Raw genomic sequence first — 21,072 nt, 5'->3', positions numbered from 1 at the left:
AGGACACATTCAGGTTTTCTTTACATAAATTAAAATATGCTAAAGGACAAAGTTTGCACTGATGACATGTTTATTGTCCTGGATGACATAATTTATAGATATTTCCTGGTTAAACATCACTTTCAACTTTCATATTTGATGAACAGAAAGCTCTTACTTAATATATTCAGATATATCAGTGCCAGATGAATATCCCTTTGATGAAAATTTCTGACTCATCAAGGCAATAACTTGAAATTAGTTAAATAAACCCCAGTTTAGTTACAAATCCCCTTCCATCTCCTAGTGGATTATTACATGTGGTCTTCAGTATTTGAAGTACCTTTATGGTGGTGTATTCTTTCTTGCAGAAAAACCATTTTGTTTTACTGAATATGAGACAGCATTTAATCTGCAATCCAGAGAGGCCATTCTTTGGTTTAAAACCAAACAAACTGTAACAAAAGAATACACATGGTATATATAGTTTAGAGCTATTGAAAAATACCAGCCATTGCTGGTTCATATTAGCTTCAGCAATTATTTCACATCTGTAAAGACTACTGGACTTAGAATGGTTTTATTAAGCATGTTATTTCAAAACAATTTTCATTTTAAAGGGATGAATTTTGTATTATTGATGTAAGTTTGGGAAGAGAAATTATGTCAAAGGGCAAAAAAAAAGACCCAGGCAAAGAATCTTCTAAAACATGTTTTGGCTATATCCGGGCCAGAATAAGTCGTCGAATCTTAAGGAATTTGGCAAACAGCAAAAATTAGGAATAAAAGTGTGAAGTATAAGATTGAGCAATAGCAAAGCGCAGTGATTTAAGAACAAAAGGTCTGCTCTACTGGTATGAATCTTTATCCTTTCAAATGAGGAAAAGGCAGGTCCTGATCCTGCACCTAATTTAGGGCTCAAGCCAGCCCCTGGGACTGGATGGCAGCTTTGTTTGCTTAAGGCATGTTCTCCCTGGCTATGGCTGAATTTGATCTTCCTACCAGAACAATAATATCATTTTTGTATGGCAGGGGTGGTGGTGTTTGTCACTTTTGAAATAATTTGATTGAATAAAAGATACTGTATAGATCTTTACTTTGCCCAGGTAACTGGTATAATGTTAGCTACACAAAAGTACTGCTGTGCTGTCAGAAGCTCTGTCTAAAGGAAGGTACTTCTGTGTGTGTTTAGCTTTATCCTTCATGTAAAGCAGCTTCATGTCCCTTGTTCTGCAGGATAGTGACAAAAGCCTGAATGAATCCATTTTACAGTACTTACACCTGTGCATCCTGCCACAGAAAGACTGGTTTATTGCACAGGAGCTGATTGAAGCTGATTAAATGGTGAGGCATGGCAGCTAGTCATGAGTCTTGGTAGAAAGATCAAGGAAGGCTAGAAATTGTGTGGACTGGTTCAGAATTATAGATTATGGAGTTTTAGGATAAAGCAAAGCCAACATGTTAAAAATAGCACAGCAGTATAGTGCTAGTAGTTTGTAGGAGTGTTCTGTAAGGGGAAATTGTGGAAGTTTTTTTAGAAATAAAGGTGAACTTTTTACTGAGGCAAAGGAAGTGTTTGCTTTTAAACATTAGGTAGTTTAGTACTTGATGAGGAAGGTTCTGGAATTCATATATAATCACTTATTAAAATAATCCCAATTTCTCCATCTTCGAAATGTAGTGTTCTCCTTCAAGGGTGAAAGTAATGATACTCTGAAAACAGTGGAAAGTGTTTTCAAACTAAGAATGCTGCAGCACATCCGTTTGGAAAATCTAAAGTCTTTTTGGTCTCTTCTCAACCCAGTGAATGTAATGAAGTGGCTATAATAAAGAAAGAACAATTCAACAAACTGATTGCTTGCAACAGATAATATGGGTTAATTTCTTTTTGTTTTGGTTGAGTTTTTTTGTGTCTGGGGGAGAGCGGTTTGCTTTTGGTTTTGTTTGTTTGTTTGTTTTGTTTTTTCTTTTATTTCTCTGTGGTAGCTCTGAGGAGTAAAACCCTTCTCGTGGGCTAATTAGTTTTCTCAGTAGGCCTGTGCGTATAAAGGTGAAGAACGAAATTTCCTGGTTTTCCCCAGAGCTGGGTACAATGAGAGTTGTAAATAGCTGAAACCTTCGAGCTGCGTTTTCTATAGGGAGGCTGAAGTAGCTTAGTGTAGAGTCTGGAGAAGGAAGAAATAAGAGATTCTTCAAAAAAGTAGTACTTCCTAAAGCAGTCTTCACCTTAATATTTTGTAGTTTATATATCATCCTATAGATATCTAGGCTATAGATAGTCAAAGACTAATCCTTAGTGCAGTTTGAAAGAGAGTAGCTAAGAATTTTTTTTAAACTTTGTTATATTTTATACAGATTTTATAATTTTTAGTCAATTGCATGATATGAATAAAATAGCAGCCCTTTCCATCTTATGTAGAAAATATTGTCCTACTGTCTTTTATTTCAGAATTGCTCTATTAATGTAGTTGATAATAAAATAAAAAAAATTTAAAGAAAAATATAACTTATATATGACTTGATATCAGACTTATGTAAATCCTGTTGGAATGCAAAAGAAAAATGATGGTGAAGATTAATTTTCTTACATGAAGCCAAGACACTTTTTTTTAATAATTATTAGTAAACAATTCTTGCATCTTATTTAGAAGATTATTATTACAATAATTATACTTAGGAGTTTAGACATGGCTAATTAAAATAATTCTGTAAATTCAATTTTATTGAATTTATGCTGCATTAGTTCAAATACACTTATGGTAACTTGACAAACAGTTATTATTTATCAATTATACTGATTTTAACTTGTCCTATGGTAGGCTTACTTGGGTGCCAGAGCTCTGGAACAGTCTCATTAGCTTTGCACTGCTATTTTTCTTCAAAACTTGAAAACTTAAAAAAAAAAAAGAATCAACAAAGAATAAGACTTCAAAATAAGGAACTGCTGTGACAATCTGATCCCCTGACCTCCAACTTTTCAGAGTAGGAAATGGGAGAATATTTCAGAAGAAGCACTTCAAAGATCCTATGATAAAAGCCTAGCTGGGCTGAAATTATAAGTTCATTTTGCCATTGATTTCAGAGGGGACATATATCATGCCAATGATTACAGAAGTTCTGAAACACATGATGTAAAATGAAGATTCTTCCCTTGATGCCAGAAAAGGGATGACATACAGAGAAAGGATATTTGAACAACTTTTCAGTGACTTCAGTTAAAAGGTCATGAATTTGCATGTATTTGCATGTGTAATATTTACATGTGTAAACAAAAAGTTGTTTTTGTTTTCTTATTAGAAGCCTGGAATGTGTATATTGGAAAATACAAAACTGAACTTTGGCTTGGGGAGGGACTGAAGAGGAGGGAGAAAAAGGAAGTGAGAAGAATGAAGCAATATGGTTCTGCATTTTAAACAGATAGGCACCTGTGTCAGCATACTGTGGAAGTTGTTTAGGCCTTTGGCTTCTAGACATAACAAAATTCAGTCTTCACTAGCTTCTCCTGTCTCTAATATTACCTCTTTTCTTTTTGCACTGGTGAGTTGAAGCATTATGTTATTAGGGACAAAAAGTTGCATAATAAATCCTTCATGATTTGCAGTATGCGACATCACAAAGTGGCAGTTTTGTGTACATGCTGCAAGAATATCTGTTTTTTAGTGGTGGTTTTCATACATCAGTTCACTCAAAGATACTGATTTCTTGCACTAACTGCAGTTGAGTGCAACCATCCAACCAATTCCTTATCTACCAAGTGGCCGGTTTAGAGACAAGCATGTCATGTGGGACAGTGTGAAATGCTTTGCACAAGTCCAAGTAGATGGCATCAGTCACTCTTCCCAGATCTGCTACTGCTGTAACCCCATCATAGAAGACGACTAAATTTGTCAGGCACAATTTGCCCATAGTGAAGCCATGTTGGCTGTCACAAATCACCTGCTTATTTTCCATGTGCCTCCATGTGCATAGCTTCCAGGAGAATCTGCTCCATAATCCTGCTGGATAGGAAGAGGAGACCAGGAGACTGGTGGGCCCATAGTTCCCTGGGTCTTCTTTTTTACCCTTTTAAAATATGGGGGTTATGTTTCCCTTTTTCCGGTCAGTGGGAACTTCTTTGGACTACCATGACTTCTCAAATAAGGTGGATAGTGGCTTAGCCATTCCCACTGCCAAATCCCTTGGGTCCTGCAGATGTATGTCATCAGGTCCAATGGATTATGCACCTTCAGGTTCCTTAGATGGTCTTAAACCTGATCTTTTCCTACAGTGTGTGGTTCTATGTTGTTGCCTCTCCAACAGATATTGGGATGGTTGAAGCCCCCCATGAGGACCAGGGCTTGTGAATGTGAGGCCACTGCAATCTGTCTATAGAGGGCCCCATCCACTCCATCTCCCTGAATGGGCACGTGCAGCAGGATTAAAACGTTACCTGCAATTGCCCTCTCCGTGCTCTCATTCAGCCCTTCATCCATCCCCAGTGAAACTGTATGTGCTCCAGCTGGTCACTGACATAGAGGGAAACACTGCCTCCTGGTCTCCTCTGCCTGTCCTTCCTAAAGAGCCTATACACCTCCATTCCAACACTCCAGTCACAGGAGTCATTCCACCATGTCTCTGTCAAGCCAATAAGATCCCAGCCCTGCACAATCATATTGTCTCTGCTTGTTTTCCTGCTTTTAATTTTTTCTTTGTTTATTGTTTTGTCTTGTTTCATTTTGGGGTGTTTTCTTTTTCTTTAGGATGGTGAGCCAGTTAGACCAGGAGTAGCAATGACAGACCTTGCTACTGGGTTGTACACATATGGAGCAGTTATGGCTGGTTTACTTCAGAGGTATAAGACGGGAAAAGGACTACACATTGACTGCAATCTCTTGTCAACTCAGGTAAGAGTTGTAAAAAATTGCTTTTTGTTGTGTAGATGTTTGAACCTAATACTATTTGGTTATAAACTAATGTGCATTAGTTAATATAACTAATGACAACAATAATGACAGTAATGACATTAGTGATCATTCTCTTAACCTGCCACCCTGGTAGTGACCATTTTATATGACATGGTTATTGTTACTACTGCACTAAGTTTGGTTTTCGCTTTTTACAAAGGACTGCCATGCTCTTCAAAGCACGGGTTAATCGAGGTTTATAATATCTCTGAGATTGTAACAGTTGTAGTGAGTAATTTGAGACAGACAAGCCTAAAGTGGTGAAACCAATGTTGAAAGGAAGGCTTTGGCACTGGGTAATGTTACTTCTAGAGCGACTGAATAACTTGTGCAAAATCACCCAGAGTAATGAAGTATCACCCAAGTTTCAAAGTAATGTAATCTGGGGGGAGCTGCCTTGTGGCTCTGGGAGTTAAAGAAGGAGGTAGATTAGAAGATGCAGCATTTTTCCTAGACGTTAAAGGCAAAGTTGTTTTGATCATGAAAGATATACCATATACTACAAACAATGAGAATTTTAACTCTTCTTTGAATATTTAAACATCACTGGTGCAATGATTTATAATTTCTAAAAAGCAAGTGACATCGGTATGAGGTGCATATGATCAGATGGTATGTTGTCTTGCTGATGTAGGTACTTGCTGATATCAACTGGGTATATGATACAGAGGAATTTTTGTTTATGTTTTAAAATGTACATAAAAATTGTATCCAGTCCTTATTAAAGTGACTTCAGTGCTCCATTGTTTTCATCTTTATTCAATTGTATTTTTCTTCACATTATACCTGTCAGTACAGTTGAGAAATGACAGTGCCCATTGTGCTAAAAGTTGGCCCAGGTGTGAGCAAGAGGTTGGACACCTATACTCTTGTATTATAACAATGATTGAGACTAATGATTGAGGTTGCTCTTGTTTTAGTGCCTACTGCTTTTGTCTGAATAACTACTGAAATCAGAAAGGAGGGGAAATCCTTGCTTAAATAAATAAAGAACTTTTCATTTGTTTCAGAACAAGTGTTTGTAAGAACTGAAATTAATTATACTTAAATATATTCATAAATGTGTCTGTATTGGAAAAATATTTAGAAAAAAAGCAGTTTAGAAAAATATTTTAAATGTGTATTAAATGCTTATTAAGTATTTTATATATATATGGATGTAGTGGGGTTTTATGTTTAAGGCATTGTAGTGTTATATATTATGGCAACTGCTCCTTGATCTTTTAATTTCTCATTTTATTAAAAATACTTCTGAAAATTTTTATTAATTTCCAGAGTAATCTGGGGGGAGGAAGGGGGGTGTTTAACTCCTTGTTCCACTGGTTTTTGGCTTTTTTTTAAATGTAGTTTTCTTGATTATTATTAGGTATTTTATCAAATGCTGAAAGCAAGAAGAGTTGAAGTTAGGTGTTTCTGTAGCTCTCTTATTTCAGCTTGTTTTGTTACCTCATTTGCCTTCATAATCTTTTTCCTTAATTAGGGTAGATTTGTCTATGCACAGAACTGTTCTTATATTGCAAAATTTCCATCTGAACTTCCACATCATCGTCCTTTAGGCCGCTCACTGGCATAAGCAAGAAAGAGATTGAAGACTTGGATAGATGTTAGTGAACAAAGCATGTGACATGGTGTTTGTCTTCTACATGATTAGTTGAAGCAGTGCTAAATGGTTAAGGAAAAGCTCAGTAGTTTTTCGGGTTTTTTTAAACATAAACTGCTTCCCTGTTTGTTATCAAAGTACAGTTATCTAAAAGTTATTAAGACGTAATTCCATAAATGCACACTCTCATTGAAAAATAAATGTTTTTATTTACTTGATTGTGGGGTAAATGAAATTCAAATAAGTTGGTATATTGGAACAGAGTATGGGTAAAAGATGTTATTCAGAAAAGAGCTCTTTTAGGGGTTTAGATAATCCGATTGCCTCAGTCCAAATTAATTCTAGGGTGTTGGCCCAAGACTGTAATGAGAACATCTATTAAATTGGAAGAAGTGTTTATGGATGAGGTTCTAAAGTACAAAAAATAAAAGCATGTGATCAATCCCATTAAAAAGATGTGTTAAAATGAATGAAGAAAAACATCAGTTGCAGCTGAGTCTGTCTCAGACAGAACATGTAGTTTGTTGGTTCATTTTCTTTCCTTTTGTAAAACTGGTGGTTACTTTTAAGTTTTTAAGGATCAGTGTCTCTACTAAGAAACAGTAGTACAAAGCTGAAAATTAATGTAAATAAATAAATTATTCTTGCAATACTTCTGATGGTAGTGAGTTTTTTTAAACGAGTTTAGACAATTACTGTGATATGATCAGGGTCTTTAAAGATACATGTTTCCAAAGAGATTTTGGTTTTATGTCCCAACTAAGTATCTAAAGCTAGCTTTTCCTCATGTGATGAATGTTCAAAAAGAAGACCTTTTGAAGTTTCTCATGGATGCTGCCAAAAAAATAAGGAACCTAAAGTTTTAGACTTTCAGTTTATTAGGTTCTTGTTGCTGTTGATTAATGGTAGGATCTAGAGGTCAAACAGAGACATCGTGATAACTTTTCCTTCAGCTTCAGATTCACTGAAGTGTAGTCATTTTTCATGAGAAAAAAAGGAATCTTCTATGTGTGCTGAACCATCCTATTTATAGTGTTGCGACAGCAGGGTCTTGTATGAAACTTCTTGGTTTTGCCAGCATTTCATTCACTGAGCTAATACAGCAGTGTGCTTGGACCTTTTGTCCATCCCTTCCTCTGGACTGAAAATTGCAAACCTGGCCAATACACGTCTTCATTTTTCAGTGCTGATGACTTTGACTATGTCAGAAAGGAATGAAAACCCCAGGGGTTAAGTCACTCAGGTAATTAGAAAATCTTGAAAACTGCTTGGTTTGTTTTATAGCAGAAAGCCCAGCATTTTAACGTCCATCTGTGTCCGTACTATCACTTTTCTGCATGCCTTGTAGAGGATTTAAATTTTTTTTTGCAGAGGGGAGGGCTGGAGAATGCTTTTGATACTAATTTCCTGCACAGACATGCAAATAACAAAGAGCATTGAAATGAATTCAACTGCCAACAAAACTGATCTGAAGCTTTTTAAAGAACTAACCCACTGACTGGCAAGTTAGTTTCGTATTTGTGATATGTGTAGAACCAAATTATAAGTGAGATCCTGTTCTCTGAAGAAATATTTTTTTGTGTTTTAAACACTTACTACTACCAAAGAAGATTTCTTTCCCCACAACAAAATAGGATTCTAGGATTTTTTTGAACAAGCAATATGGTAACTCTTAGGATGTGGTTTTGCAGTGAGCAGAAACTTTTTTATCTCTCATCTATAAACTTTTAACCCATGTCATATGAGTCCTTTGAAATTTTTGACTTTTAGATGATTCACAGTTGTCAGCTCCAGACCTTTCAGCATCTAAATAGTGTCCTTTAGATGATACTGGTAAATAAGAAGGAAGTGGGGTTTGGATTTGGTTCCAATTATGCAATTGTGCCTTTTCTTCTGTTGTGGCTTAAAAAAATCTCTTGGAAGTTTTAGTATCCTTCCTGTATTTAATTACAACCAGGCTCCAACAAATACTGTAATAGGCTGGTTTCGTTTGGATTAAAAATCTGCAAGAAATGTTTTGCATTTAACATTTATGCAATTTTGAAGTATATTTTTTCCCAGATTCCATAGACAGAATAATGTGGTTAATATTGTTTGTATAACATGATTGTTCATCAGACACTTCTCTGCTTCTAATTTCTATGTTTTAGTTTGTGTTTGCTGTAGCAAACACTTAATCTTCTGAAAATATTGAACTGACTCTAGAAAAACCTAGAAAATTGGTATAAATGATTTTCATTATTTCATTTTTGTGCTTAATTTAACTGTTAATTTACTGAGGGAATGATGAGGGTAAGAAGCTATTAGTTTTTGTTTCTGCATCACATTTTCCCAAGATCATTCTGTTTAAGGCTTATCTATTTAAGGTGCTTTCAGTGCTATCTATTCAGGGCTTTCATGGCATGTCTTTTAGCAATTATTGAGTATAGGTGAAACTGGTAGCTGTTGCATACTGCCTCTAGGACATACATGACATGATAGAATCCCTGAGCAGTAAGTTGTGTGGAAATATCAATCTTGGAACTTAAATACTGCTCAGGTGTCTTGACTGTATCTTGTTGCCTCTCCGCTTGCTGAGAGTCATGAGTTGACTGAATACCAAAAGAAAATCGTCTTTTTTAGAGGTCATTGCTTCTGGTGATTTTGGAGGCCAGCTATGAGGACTGTTACACAGTTGTCTTGTTTTTGGGTATGGTTTGAATAAGTGGGTTTTTTACAAGCTTATAAAGCATCATCTTTGAAAAACATTGTATTCTTAATCTCCATCATAATAAAAAATTGAGCATGTGATGTATGGAGATGTCATCTTTTTCACTGTATAGCTCTCATATGGAAAAATAACAAAATCTGAATTAAAGTGAACATTTCTTTAAACATATACTGCACTTTAAACACTTCTTGGCCTGTATTCTTGACAATTTCCATTGCGGACAGCCATATAACTAAGAACAGAACTTATCCCTCTGGGTTTTAAGCAGCCAAAATTTGATTGAATAGACCAGAAGACCATACTAACATGACAGTAACTCAATTTAATATTGGCCTCTGTGGAATGTGTGTTATAATTTCTAATGATTAGTTATGCAGTCATTGGTACAACATCCTCCAACTGGATCTTGGTTTTATTTAGTGGCTTTCTTTACTCTGTAAATAAAGTACATATTCAAATTGCAAGGGCATTTCTTCTTTCTGCTACCTGACTGTAAATTCTGTCTTTTTGTCTTTGTTACCATTGCTTGTGTGCTAAAGAAACCAAGCCTGAATAAGTTGCAGCTTCATTTTCCTGTGTTGATCTGCCTCTGTCATTAATTAGAGAAAGACTAGAAAGGAGATAGAAAAAATATGCCCTTTATTACTAAAAAAAACCAAAAATGGCTGCCTAGAGCGGGTAGGGGAGAGAGTTTGAAGACTAAGGAAGACATTTCTTTTAATGAGTTTTTAATTTAGATGACCTTTAAATAAGGGTATAATCTTGGAAATGGAATCAAGATGTTTATTACTAGCAGATCAAATTTCAGAATCATGCTGAGTACTAGGAGAAGGATAACCTGGGTAGCTGAAAAGAAAGGGGAAAGATTTAAGCAACTGGTAGCAGAACAAATACATTTAGTGTACCCCAAAATCTCACCTGAATCTCACTTTCTAAACTCATAGAAGCTTTCAGAAGTCATTCTATAAGTTCATCAAATTAGGATAGAGCCTTTCAACACATTATGCTCCATTTATTTATGTAAATAACAAGTAAAAGGGTTGTAACTTGATGGAAGAGGTTTCAATTTTATGTCATGGAAAATCTTATGTTAGCAAGACAGTGGATTTTTGTGTGCTGTTGAACCTCTGGAAATCTAATAAACCTTAACAAGCGTGGCATTTTTGGGTATGCTGATAGAACTCTAACTAAGGTTTCAACACTGCTTAGTTTGATTACTTCAGATAACTCTCATTAAATTTTCTCCGTAGATTATAATTTATAAAAAAAAGGTGAAGTAAAGGATGATGCTAGAACACATTTGAAATAATGACTTCCTTTGGTCTGACAAGGTCCTGCTGCCAGAATTTCTCTTTGTATTCAGCACAGTATTGTTTCTGTATTCAGTATTGGTTTTGGCTAATCAGTTAGATTGCAAACTCTTTAGAGAAGTGACATGTGATCAGGCCAAAAGTAATAATTTATTACTTATTATGATATAGTGAAAGCTATAAAAAATATGTTCAGGCTCTAGTTTAGGACTTCAAAAACAGGTATCCATTAAACTGCTGGAAAGTCACAGAACTATCAAGGTTGAAAGAGACCCTTAAGATCATGAAGTCCAGTTGTCAACCCAGAACTGCCACTGTAACTCCTAAACCCCTGAACCACATCACCCAGATCCAGACACCTCTTAGATGTCTCCAGGGATGGTGACTTCACCCTGGACAACTTATCTGAATGCCTACCCTGACCACCCTAATGCTAATTTTTTTTCCTCGTATCTAATCTGAATCTCCCTGTCTCAGCTAAAGGGCATTTCCTCTGGTCCGCTCACTGCAGGCACAGCAGAAGAGACCAGTCCCCACCTCACTACAGCCTCCTTTCAGGTAGTTGTAGAGAGCAATGAGGTCCCTCCTGAGTCTGCTCTTCTGGAGGATAAACAACCCCAGCCCCCTCAGCCATTCCTCATAAAACATGTTTTCCAGACCTTTCACAAGCCTTGTTGCCCTTCCTTGGACACGCTCCAGCACCTCAATGTCCTTTCCAGAGTGAAAGGCCCAGAAAGGAGCACACTCAAGGTGTGGCCTCACCAGTGCCGAGTACACGAGGGTGATCACTGCCCTGGTGCTGCTGGCTGCACTGTTCTTCACAGAGGCCAGGATGCCATGGATCTCCTTGGCCACCTGGGCACACTGCTGGCTCATATTGAGCCAACTGTTAACCAGCACCCCCAGGTCCCCTTCTGCTGAACAGCTCTTGAGCCTCTCCTCCCCAGGCTTGTAGGGCTGCATGGGGTTGCTGGGACCCGAGTGCAGGACCCTGCACTTCCCCTTTGTCCTCATGCTGTTGTCCTCAGCACATCGATCAAGCCTGTCCAGGTTTCTCTGCAAAGCCTTCCTACTCTTGAGCAGATCAATACTCCCACCCAGCTTAATGTCTTCTGTAAATTTACTGAGGGTGCCCTGAATCCCCAGGTCCGGATCACTAATAAAGATGTCAAACAGGGACCAGCTCCAAAACTGAGCCCTGGGGAACACTGCTAGTGACCCACCACCAGGTGGATTTAGTTCCATTCACCACAACTCTCTGGGCCTGGCCATCCAGCCAGGTTTCTACCTGCCGAAGAATCCACCCATCCAAGCCGTGAGCAGCCAGTTTTTCTAAGAGGATGCTGTGGGAGACTGTCAAATGCATTACTGAAGTCTAGCAAGAGTATATGCACAGCCTTTCCCTCATCTACTAAGTGGGTCACTTGGTCATAGAAGAAGATGAGATTGGTCAAGCAGGACTTGCCTTTCATAATGCATGTTGGCTGGGCTTGATCCCCTGATTGTCCTTCATGTGCCATGTAATGGCACTCAGGGTGATCTCTTCCATAACGTTGATTGGAACTGAGGTCAGGCTGACAGACCTGTAGTTCCCTAAATCATACTTCAGATGCTTCTTGTAGATTGGCTTTACATTTGCTAATGTTTACATTTGCTAATCAATGCAACCATCGATGTGAGTGTCTAGTCAGAGTTATTTTCAGTATATATTTATATATATATATATATATGCGTATTCAGTAAAAATGCCTTGCTTTGCTTTGAATGAATTTTGTAGTACTAGATTTCCCTGATAAATATATTTGAAGTTACTTTTATTCTAGTGTCCTCTGTGATTAAACACTTTGGGGCTTTTTTGGCACTACTTAAATATTTTTGTAGATTGATTAAAGAATAATTTCCTTCTCCAGGGTATCATTTACAACGTTGCCACTATTTAAAAAGCATTATGTAGAAGTGCCAGATTTTGACTCCAGACTCACTGGTAATACTCAAGTGAAATAAAACTTTGGACCACTTTTCTCTGACTTGCATGCTGTGTAACAGCTTAGTAGATGAACTACATCTGCAATGTGAACAGCATTAAAGTACTCAAAAGAGCGTTACGGGCATTGCTTAATGCTGCAGAGGCACAGAAATTAGAATCTTGTAAAACATCCTATTTCAAACATTTCATTCAATTGAATGGATTTATTTCTTGTGTCATCCCTGTAGTGCATTAGCACCTAATGGGTGGTGAATGGAGATTGTCAGTGTTAGAACTAAAGCCATTGTTGTTTTGCCAAGCCAATACTGTAATGAATGGGAGATTTTGCTGTGATAATAAGGAGATAATTTTTGCACATTTCTCACACAACCAAACAGACATGAGTTGTTTCTGTATGTGCTTCCTTATGTATCAAATAAAAAGTCTAAAAATCTACCTGTTTGCACTGCTGCAGCACAAGCTGTTGAAATTACTATTATATTTTATTTTTGTATTTGTTCACTACAGATAAGATGAAAATGACATTGTCAGTAGACAAATACACCTAAAATTCTTTTCTCCATGCAAGTATTAATGCTGATAAATGTGGAGACAAAAAAGATGAGTGCTGTAAATGGTTAGACGTATGCATATTTTCATTGTAAATGGCGCTGTTCCTAATCCTAAGATCAAAAGTTAAAAGTGCCTTAATACAGCTTGTTTTGGATGTTGACAGCTTTCCATGACAAGTCCTTATTACTGATAAAATAAAAAAATAGTATCCTTCACAAAGTGTATGTAGCATCCAATTTGGAGTCTCTGGATACTACACTATTGCAAACAAGAAAAATTACTGTAGTTATTCTGATGGCTGTCTTCACAGGTAATTAAATTTTATATGAGCAAAATCTGTTTGTCTTTATCGTATTTTTATGCCTTCTTGTTTCCATTCTCAGCTGTCAAATATAGCTACTATTTTTAGAGCAGAAAAGAATCATTTAGGTTGGAAAAGAACTTTCAGATCATCAAGTAACTCAGCACTGCCAAGTCCACCACTAAAGCATGCCCCTAAGTGCCACATCTTCTAAATACCTCCAGATAGTGACTCCACCACTTCCCTGGGCAGCCTGGGTCAGTGGCTGACTGCCCTTTCTGTGAAAAAATGTTTCCTAGTATCTAATCTAAACCCCCTGGGTTTAGAGGTCTTTTTCTCTTTTCCTATCACTTGTTGCCTGGGAGAAGAGACTGGCCCCCTACTTCACTATAGCCTCCTTTCAGGAAATTGTAGAGACCAATAAGGGTCATCTCTGAGCCTCCTTTTCTCCAGTCGGAGCAATGCAAGCTCCCACAGCTGCTTCTCATAAGACTCATGCTCCAGATCTTTCACCAGCTTCATTGCCCTTCTCTGGATGCGCTTCAGCACCTCAATGTCTTTCTCGCAGTGAGGGACCCAAAACCGAACATAGGATTTGAGGCCGCACCAGTTCTGATTATAAAGCACTGCCCTGGTCCTGCTGGCCACACTATTCTTGATACAGGCCAGGATGCCATTGACCTTCTTGGCTGCCTGGGCACACACTGGCTCATGTTCAGCTGCTGTCAACTAAGGAGTTTTTGCAGCTTAGGATAAGGTGAAGGGGGTTTTCCCCTTGTGTGCTGAAAAAAGGAAGCCTGGAGGTCAAAGCTGCAACCCCTCTTGGAAGGCAGCAATCCCTGCTGAGATACACAAAAAGAAGGGGTAGAGCTCCTCACCCAAGGGAGCTTTCCTCCTGTTGCTGGAATGAAGGCACGAAGGCAAAGGCAAAGAAGAAAGAGAGGAGACTCTCCGTATGTGTTCCACACAGGCTTATTGCGGTGGAAAGACAGGGATGAAAAGCCCAATTTTTCACAGGGTCCAGGGATTTTATACTGACTACAGAATAGGTGGGGAAAGGGATCTCAGCCAGTGGGGTAAACGCAAGCAGTTGGGGTTGACAGCAAGGGAACCAAGGGGGACAACACATAGGAGGGACTTAGGGAAGGATCCAATGGGGCATGGAGGAACAAAGAACTTTCTAGAACTGATACATATTAAACAAGGGATATGAATATGCACAACTTCATACATAAAACAGGGAGGGGAAAACCTTAACCAATCAGGGGAAAACATGCAAACAGCAGAACAAAGGAATTTTGGGTTCTCACCGTGACTGAAAGTTATATACTAAACTTGGGTTGCTGACCACCACAGCTTGTTGTCTGAATTCTCAGGAGGCAGTGGCTGGAGCCACTTGCACCACCACAATTGGCCAGCACCCCCAGTTACTCTTCCACTGGACAGCTTTCCAGCCATTGTGCCCCCATCCTGTAGTGCTGCCTGGGGCTGTTTTGACCCAAGTGCAGGATCCATCAGTTCTTGTTGAACCTCATGCCAGCAGCTTTGGCCCATTGATCCAGCCTGTCCAGGTATCGCTGCAAAGCCTTCCTGCCCTCCCAAAGATCATCACTGCTGGTCAACTTGGTGTCACCTGCAAACTGACTGAGGGTGACTCAGTCACCTTGTCCAGTGTATTGTTAAGATGTTAAACAGAACTGGCCCAAATACTGAGCCCTGGGGAACTAGTGACCGGCTGGATGTAGCGCCATTCACAACTACTCTCTCGGCCCAGCCATCCAGCCAGTTTTTTTCCAGTGAAGAGCGCGCCCATCTGAGCCATGAGCACAAGAAGGCTGTGGGAAAATGTCAAAGGCTTTACTAAAGTCCAGGTAGATAACATCCATAGCCTTTCCCTCATCCACTAAGTGAGTTGCCTTGCCATAGAAGATCAGGTTGGTCAAGTAGGACCTGCCTTTCATAAATCTATACTAGCTGGGCCTGATCCCCTGGTTGTCAGGCACGTGCGGCATGATGATCCTATGCCTGATCCTTTAGGTGCTCCTTCCTGTAGAATATACAGCCTTCCTAGACTCCTTTGTCCTACAGGACTTCTTCCCAAGGGAGTCTCTCAACCAGTCTCCTAAACAGGCCAAAGTCTGCCCTCTGGAATTCCAAGGTAACAGTTCTCCTGACTGCCCTCTCCTTCTGTCTGCAAGAATTAAAAATCCTATCATTTCATGATTGCTATGCTCAAGACAGCCTTCCACCCCCACACAGAAGTCCTTCTCAGTTCACAAACAACGGGTCCAGAGGACCCTTTCCCTAGTTGGCTCTCACCAAGTGCATCAGGAAGTCATCTTCCATACACTCCAGAGACCTCCTAGACTATTTCTTCTTTGTTGTGTTGTATTTTCAAGACACCTATTTAGTATGCTGAAGTCCCTCATGGGAACAAGGGATGGCAATTGTGAGACTACTCGCAGCTGCTCATAGAATATTCCATCTGCCTTTTATCCTGGTTGGTTGATGTCTGCCCTGTTGGCCTTGATTCTTACCCTTGAGTACTCAACCTTATCTTCACTATAATTCAGCTCTAGAAAATCAAGACACAAAATGTGTTATAGTGTTAGAGGAACCTGTATACAATGTAGCAGAATAAACTTTCTGTAAGTTGAATTTTGCCTGGACTTAGTAAAGCTGTATGAAATACAGAACACAATGCATTTAATATTTCAATGCATATATAGTCTTTCTTCAGAGATGTAGCGAGTTCAATCTTTAACCAGGCGAAAACACCAATTAAGTGTAGTAGTTTGGTTCAAAATATCCATTAATTAATTATTTTCCTTCTGTGAGATAAGAATTAGGAGAAAGCAAAGCAGGCACAAAACTTAAAAGAATATAAAGAAGTTTAACAGATCTAAAAGAAAGAAAAAAATGTCAGACTAAACCTTCAGAACACTTCTCTTCACCCCACCTTTCTCCCTTCTCCCACTGACAACGTAAAAAGACAACCCTTGAGATTTTCGGTTTACCACCTCTATAATAATCTTTTCCAGTTCACTTAGGGAGAGGAGTCTCTCTTGCTCATGCTATGGAGACATCTCCACAAGAAACAATTCTCTCATGGCTTCAATGCCACAGCATGACAGCTGCCCGGGTTGGTTCTCTGCTTGCATGTGAAAGACCCTTCGCTCAACTTACAGCTTTCCCCACAACTGTTTTTGAGGGTCCAATCTTGAGCTAATGAGGTACCATTTTGAGGTTGAGCTGTTCAGAAACAAAGGTTCTCTTCACCTATCTCTGGGAGCATCTTCAGCTCCAGGAACAGAGGTCCTCCTCCTCCCCTGGGAGCAAGGGTCTTCATCACTTTCATCTCTCTCTGTTCAAGCTTCTCATCAAATCACAGCTACTTCAACATTTGCTTATTTCAGCACAAGTATTTTTGCTCACAATTGCAGTTTGAACACTCCACCCCCCATGCTTCATGAAATTACAATGGGTACTCTGATGTATCATAGTCCATCACCATAGCTTTACAACAGAATTTCAGCTTCTAGACTTGGAAGCATCTCCTCTTTCTCCTCTTTCGGGATTTCAGCTCTTCCTTCTTCACTGACTTTGGTGTCTTTATGGTGTTTTCTTCACATGCCTTCACCTTTCCCTTTCCTTTGACTTGGGAGGGGATTGATGTCTGCAGGCTTCATCTGCTCTGGAGGAATCTTATAGCACTAAAAGGGTTAATCTCCCCTGGGCCCCGCAGCTGGAATTCGCTTATCGCTTATCTTTGCTGAGCGGTGGCCTCAGATGAATTTTTGGCCGCACTGGAGGGGGGTGGCCGGCCTGGCCAAGCCACCCCGCAGGGCTGCCTGCATGGACCAGGGCTGCGGGTGGAACAGGGCCACACAGCCCTGGGGGCGGCCACCTTCCAGCCAGCCCAGCCCGCACTGAGTGGGCCGCGCCGGGTGTCCAGCGGCAGAAGCACCACGAGTCCCCAGTTACCTGTCCAAAAGCTGGAAGCAAGAGAAAACTTTCCCAGGGCTTGTTGGTTCTTAAATGTGGATCACAGAGGAGTGTCAAGCTTCTTAAGTGGCTTAAAAATGTTGCCAATATTCAAACTAACCAGTTGATTGGTTCTGTTGGGTCATAGAGGAAGCTGTAAGCACCTCTTTGCAAGAGAATCACTTCTGTGGCTGAAGCTCTCTTTACTAAAAACCCAAACTATGCTAAACCATGACAAGAGAGAATAAAGTCTTAAGGGAATAATTGTAGAAGTTTATGGCTAAAGTCATCTTATATGTCTGTTATTGACGTATGATTTCATTTGTTAGAACACTGCCAAAGTTTTAACTGTTTTGGCTGAATTATCCATGTCATGGAAAAGAAAAGGGATTGTTTTCAAAGTTACTTTTAAAATGATTCATCTGTTTCCAGGATCATGTTATGGGAAAATACACTGATAGGCTTTTAAATTTATTTATTTATTTTCTTCCTGAGAAACCCAGTGCCTTCAGTTTTTGAATTTTGCACAGGGTATACAGACTAACTTTGGAGTTCTTTGTATTTTTAGTGCTAATATTCTCCATAGTAGTTTTTTTTTTTTTTTAAGTAAGAGGTTCCTTAGAGATATTCCTGTGTAATTATGAAGCTGAAACAAGATTTTTCAGTGATTTTCAGAAAAAACCAACCTAGTATTTTATTGCAATCAAGAAAATGAAATTTATTCTTCCTTTTAGAATGTGTCTTTCTTCAACTGGGGTTCATTTAAAAGAATTTTTTTGTTTGTTTCCTTTTCCTCTTTAATTCCAGTGCTGTCTAATAGCTTCAATGGTCACGATTTTTATTTCTGATCCTCCACCTAAAATTCATCTGAGTGTGTAGAAGTTTATTTTTTGTTTGTTTGTTTGCCAGTTTAATTGGGGACTGAGGAGAGATAGGAGTCCATTTAATGTGTACTTACTCTTGAAACTGTGTGCTGAATAGTACATACTTTTAAAATTACAAGTCCTATATCTGTTAGTTGTATCAATCTTTGCTATTGTTAATACTAATTGTATCTTAATCAGGAGCAGATCTCCATGCTGCAGGAAGCACAGAAGCATTCATTCTGGTGTTTTATAAGCTCTAAATATCTCATGAAAAATAATTCGTAGATCAGTTGTATTTTGTTGTTGCATTTCACTGAACGTAGCAGTTCTCTGTGATGCAAATGCATTGTGTTTTTGAAGATGCCTCAGTTTCTCTATTTATGTAGTCTAAACTTTTTTTTAATAAAGCAAAAGGTGTTATCAGCCATCATTTTCAGGCAAAAAAAGTATTTACACAACTGTGTACCTTAAAGTCTGTTTTGCTCTTGTTATCTATCTTAACCTCTGAGAATTCATGTTCTAGGTAAGGTTTTCAAATACATTACGTTTTATTTTCTTATTGCATGGTTTGTGTTTTTTTATTGTTTCAATTAACATCTCCTAGCACATCTTCTGTGTGACTGTGATTTGCTGTGTGCTATTGGTCAGGTGGCTAACTTGAATCAGCAAATCCCCCATGCTGCATGTCTTTGCTGGCACGGATTTGGGTACCTGCCTGTGTCTGGTTGGAAGGCACTAAAACAGAACACTATAGGAGACCTGTTCTAAAATTGTAGTTATTTGTCATTAAAGATTTGATTATATCTTAACAAGATTGTACTTGTGGCTAGGATTATACCATTTACTGATACTTCAGTGCCAGGAGTTTTCTTTTGTGAAGGGCGAATTCACAATAATTTCCTGGAGGTTTGCATTAAAAGAAACTGGTGTCACTGAGTAGAAAACACTTTTTACCTGGAGCACAGTGTTCAAAACATGACCACAGACATTCTTCTGAAATTGTCTTTAATAGTAAGCCTTGTCCTATGTGATAGTAGTCTTACTTTTTTTAGTTAAATTTGCAGGCCCGACCTGCTGCCTTGATGTAGGGACACTAATGAAGTAGTAAAATCTTTCTCCTTTGTGGGCAGTGGCTTTGCTGTGTATTTGTAGGTGGGAATGTCTGCCCTGCCTAGAGGTGTATGTCACTGTTGAACTGATTTTTAGCTTCTGCAGATCTCTTGGCTTCGGGCTAGATGGGTGGCCCATACAAGCCTGAATAAGGTGATGTTTGTTGAGAGCTCCTGGGAATGCTGTGGTTTCCTGCTGGACCCTGTGTGATGGGCTGCCTTGAATTGTGGCAGCTCTCTTGCCTCTGCACCAGACTGTGGTTCCTGCTGCCCAGTTCATTCTTGCAGGAGTTTGAAACACAATTCCCTGTCAAAAAACAGATAGAACACCATTGTTCACTGTGGTACAGTGCCAGATCCTGAAACAGTTGGGTCAATGTTTAGGAATTGCATAATTATCTGGAAGAGTGGGGGTTTCCTTGTAGAGATAGGGGTTTTGGGTTTTGATGTGGATTTTTGGTTTTTTTGGATAAGGCAAAAATGGCTCAAGGAGCAAGAGCTGAGTCACTTCATGCACATGTCCATGGAAGCAGCTTCAATAAGGGCAACAGGGAATAATTGCAAAAGTAAAATTAGTCAAACTTAAATGTTTGCAGTATCAAAATATTTATTGCAACATGGAAAAGGGAAAACATAAACCAGTAAAATCAGTCATTAGGTAAATACTAGCATAGGATCCATGATTTTAAGAGACCTTTTCTACTGGGCACCAAATGTGGATTTTGATCTTATGTTCACATTTTTCTCATGTAAAGATTTTTTTAACATGTCACCAGAAGTATGGAAAAGGTGTAAGTGGAAGATTATTGGCCTCTGCACAACAGAAGGCAATGGAATTTTCTAGAATGATTTTTTCCTACAAAGCTGTAAATTAATAATTGTGTTATTACTTCTGTAGTATGGCATAAAATAAGTTACCTATGCCATTGTAAATTGCTTGAGTCTCAAAGTTCGTAAGAGTCTACACGCCTGCTTTAAGAAAAAGGAAACAAAGAACGAGACAGAAATAAATTAACTTGGCTTAGAGTCAAAGCATTGTTAATACATGTGGCAGGATAGCAGACACAAAATTGGATGGAGAAGAAAAAAAGAATATAATTAAAATGTTATTTTCTCCTCTTTCCAGTTACCTGTCTTCTTTTGTTATTCATATACACTTGTTGAAATTGCATGTGAATGATTGATTGACTCAGCGACTTCATTGTAATAAATTATGTTTGATGTGCTCTCTTGAAAAAAATCTTTTGAAATTCTGTCTCTTTTCTTAGTCTGCTGACCTTGTGGCTTTTAGTATCTTGTTTCCCATCTGCCTGATTCCGTCATAATCTGAGCATAACTTTTCAGACCTTAATGCAGCTCTCTTTTTGTTCTGATTTAAGTAAGTCTGTAACACAAATATGGGATTTGGCCATCAACAGTAATATTAGAAAGGAATGTTGAAATGTGTGTTCCCTTTAATGATGTGAAATAAAGAAATGCTTATCTGTAGATATTTGATAATACATATTTACAGTGCATAGATCTGTCTCTACAAGCAAATGAATACAGAGATGTCTGTATCATTGTATTATATCTGCTTTAATGTTACAAGTTCAAAGGTTACTTTTAAGGATTATTTCTTAATTAAAGGAGAAAAGAAATGGGTCTATAAGGTTTCAGGAAAGCAGTTTAAAATATAGATTTAAAACTACTTAGCTGAATATGTCATATGGATGTACCCAAACTCCAGTT

General features: G+C 38.5%; 1 protein-coding gene across 2 annotated transcripts in view; it reads left to right on the top strand.

The window, feature by feature from the left end:
* The window catches only part of SUGCT (succinyl-CoA:glutarate-CoA transferase), a gene marked incomplete at its 5' end in the record, with an annotated part of 342,330 nt that overhangs the window by 45,947 nt on the left and 275,311 nt on the right, over positions 1-21,072 (top strand). For both annotated transcript variants that reach the window (XM_082285668.1, XM_082285667.1), the window contains one exon: positions 4,719-4,862. In XM_082285668.1, coding sequence (XP_082141794.1) covers positions 4,719-4,862 — 144 coding nt within the window. The remainder of the gene's footprint in view (positions 1-4,718; positions 4,863-21,072) is intronic.

This window comes from Coloeus monedula, assembly GCF_965178545.1.
Source record: "Coloeus monedula genome assembly, chromosome: 1".
Classification (NCBI taxonomy): Eukaryota; Metazoa; Chordata; class Aves; order Passeriformes; family Corvidae; genus Coloeus; species Coloeus monedula.
This window is presented reverse-complemented; position numbering and strand designations above follow the sequence as displayed.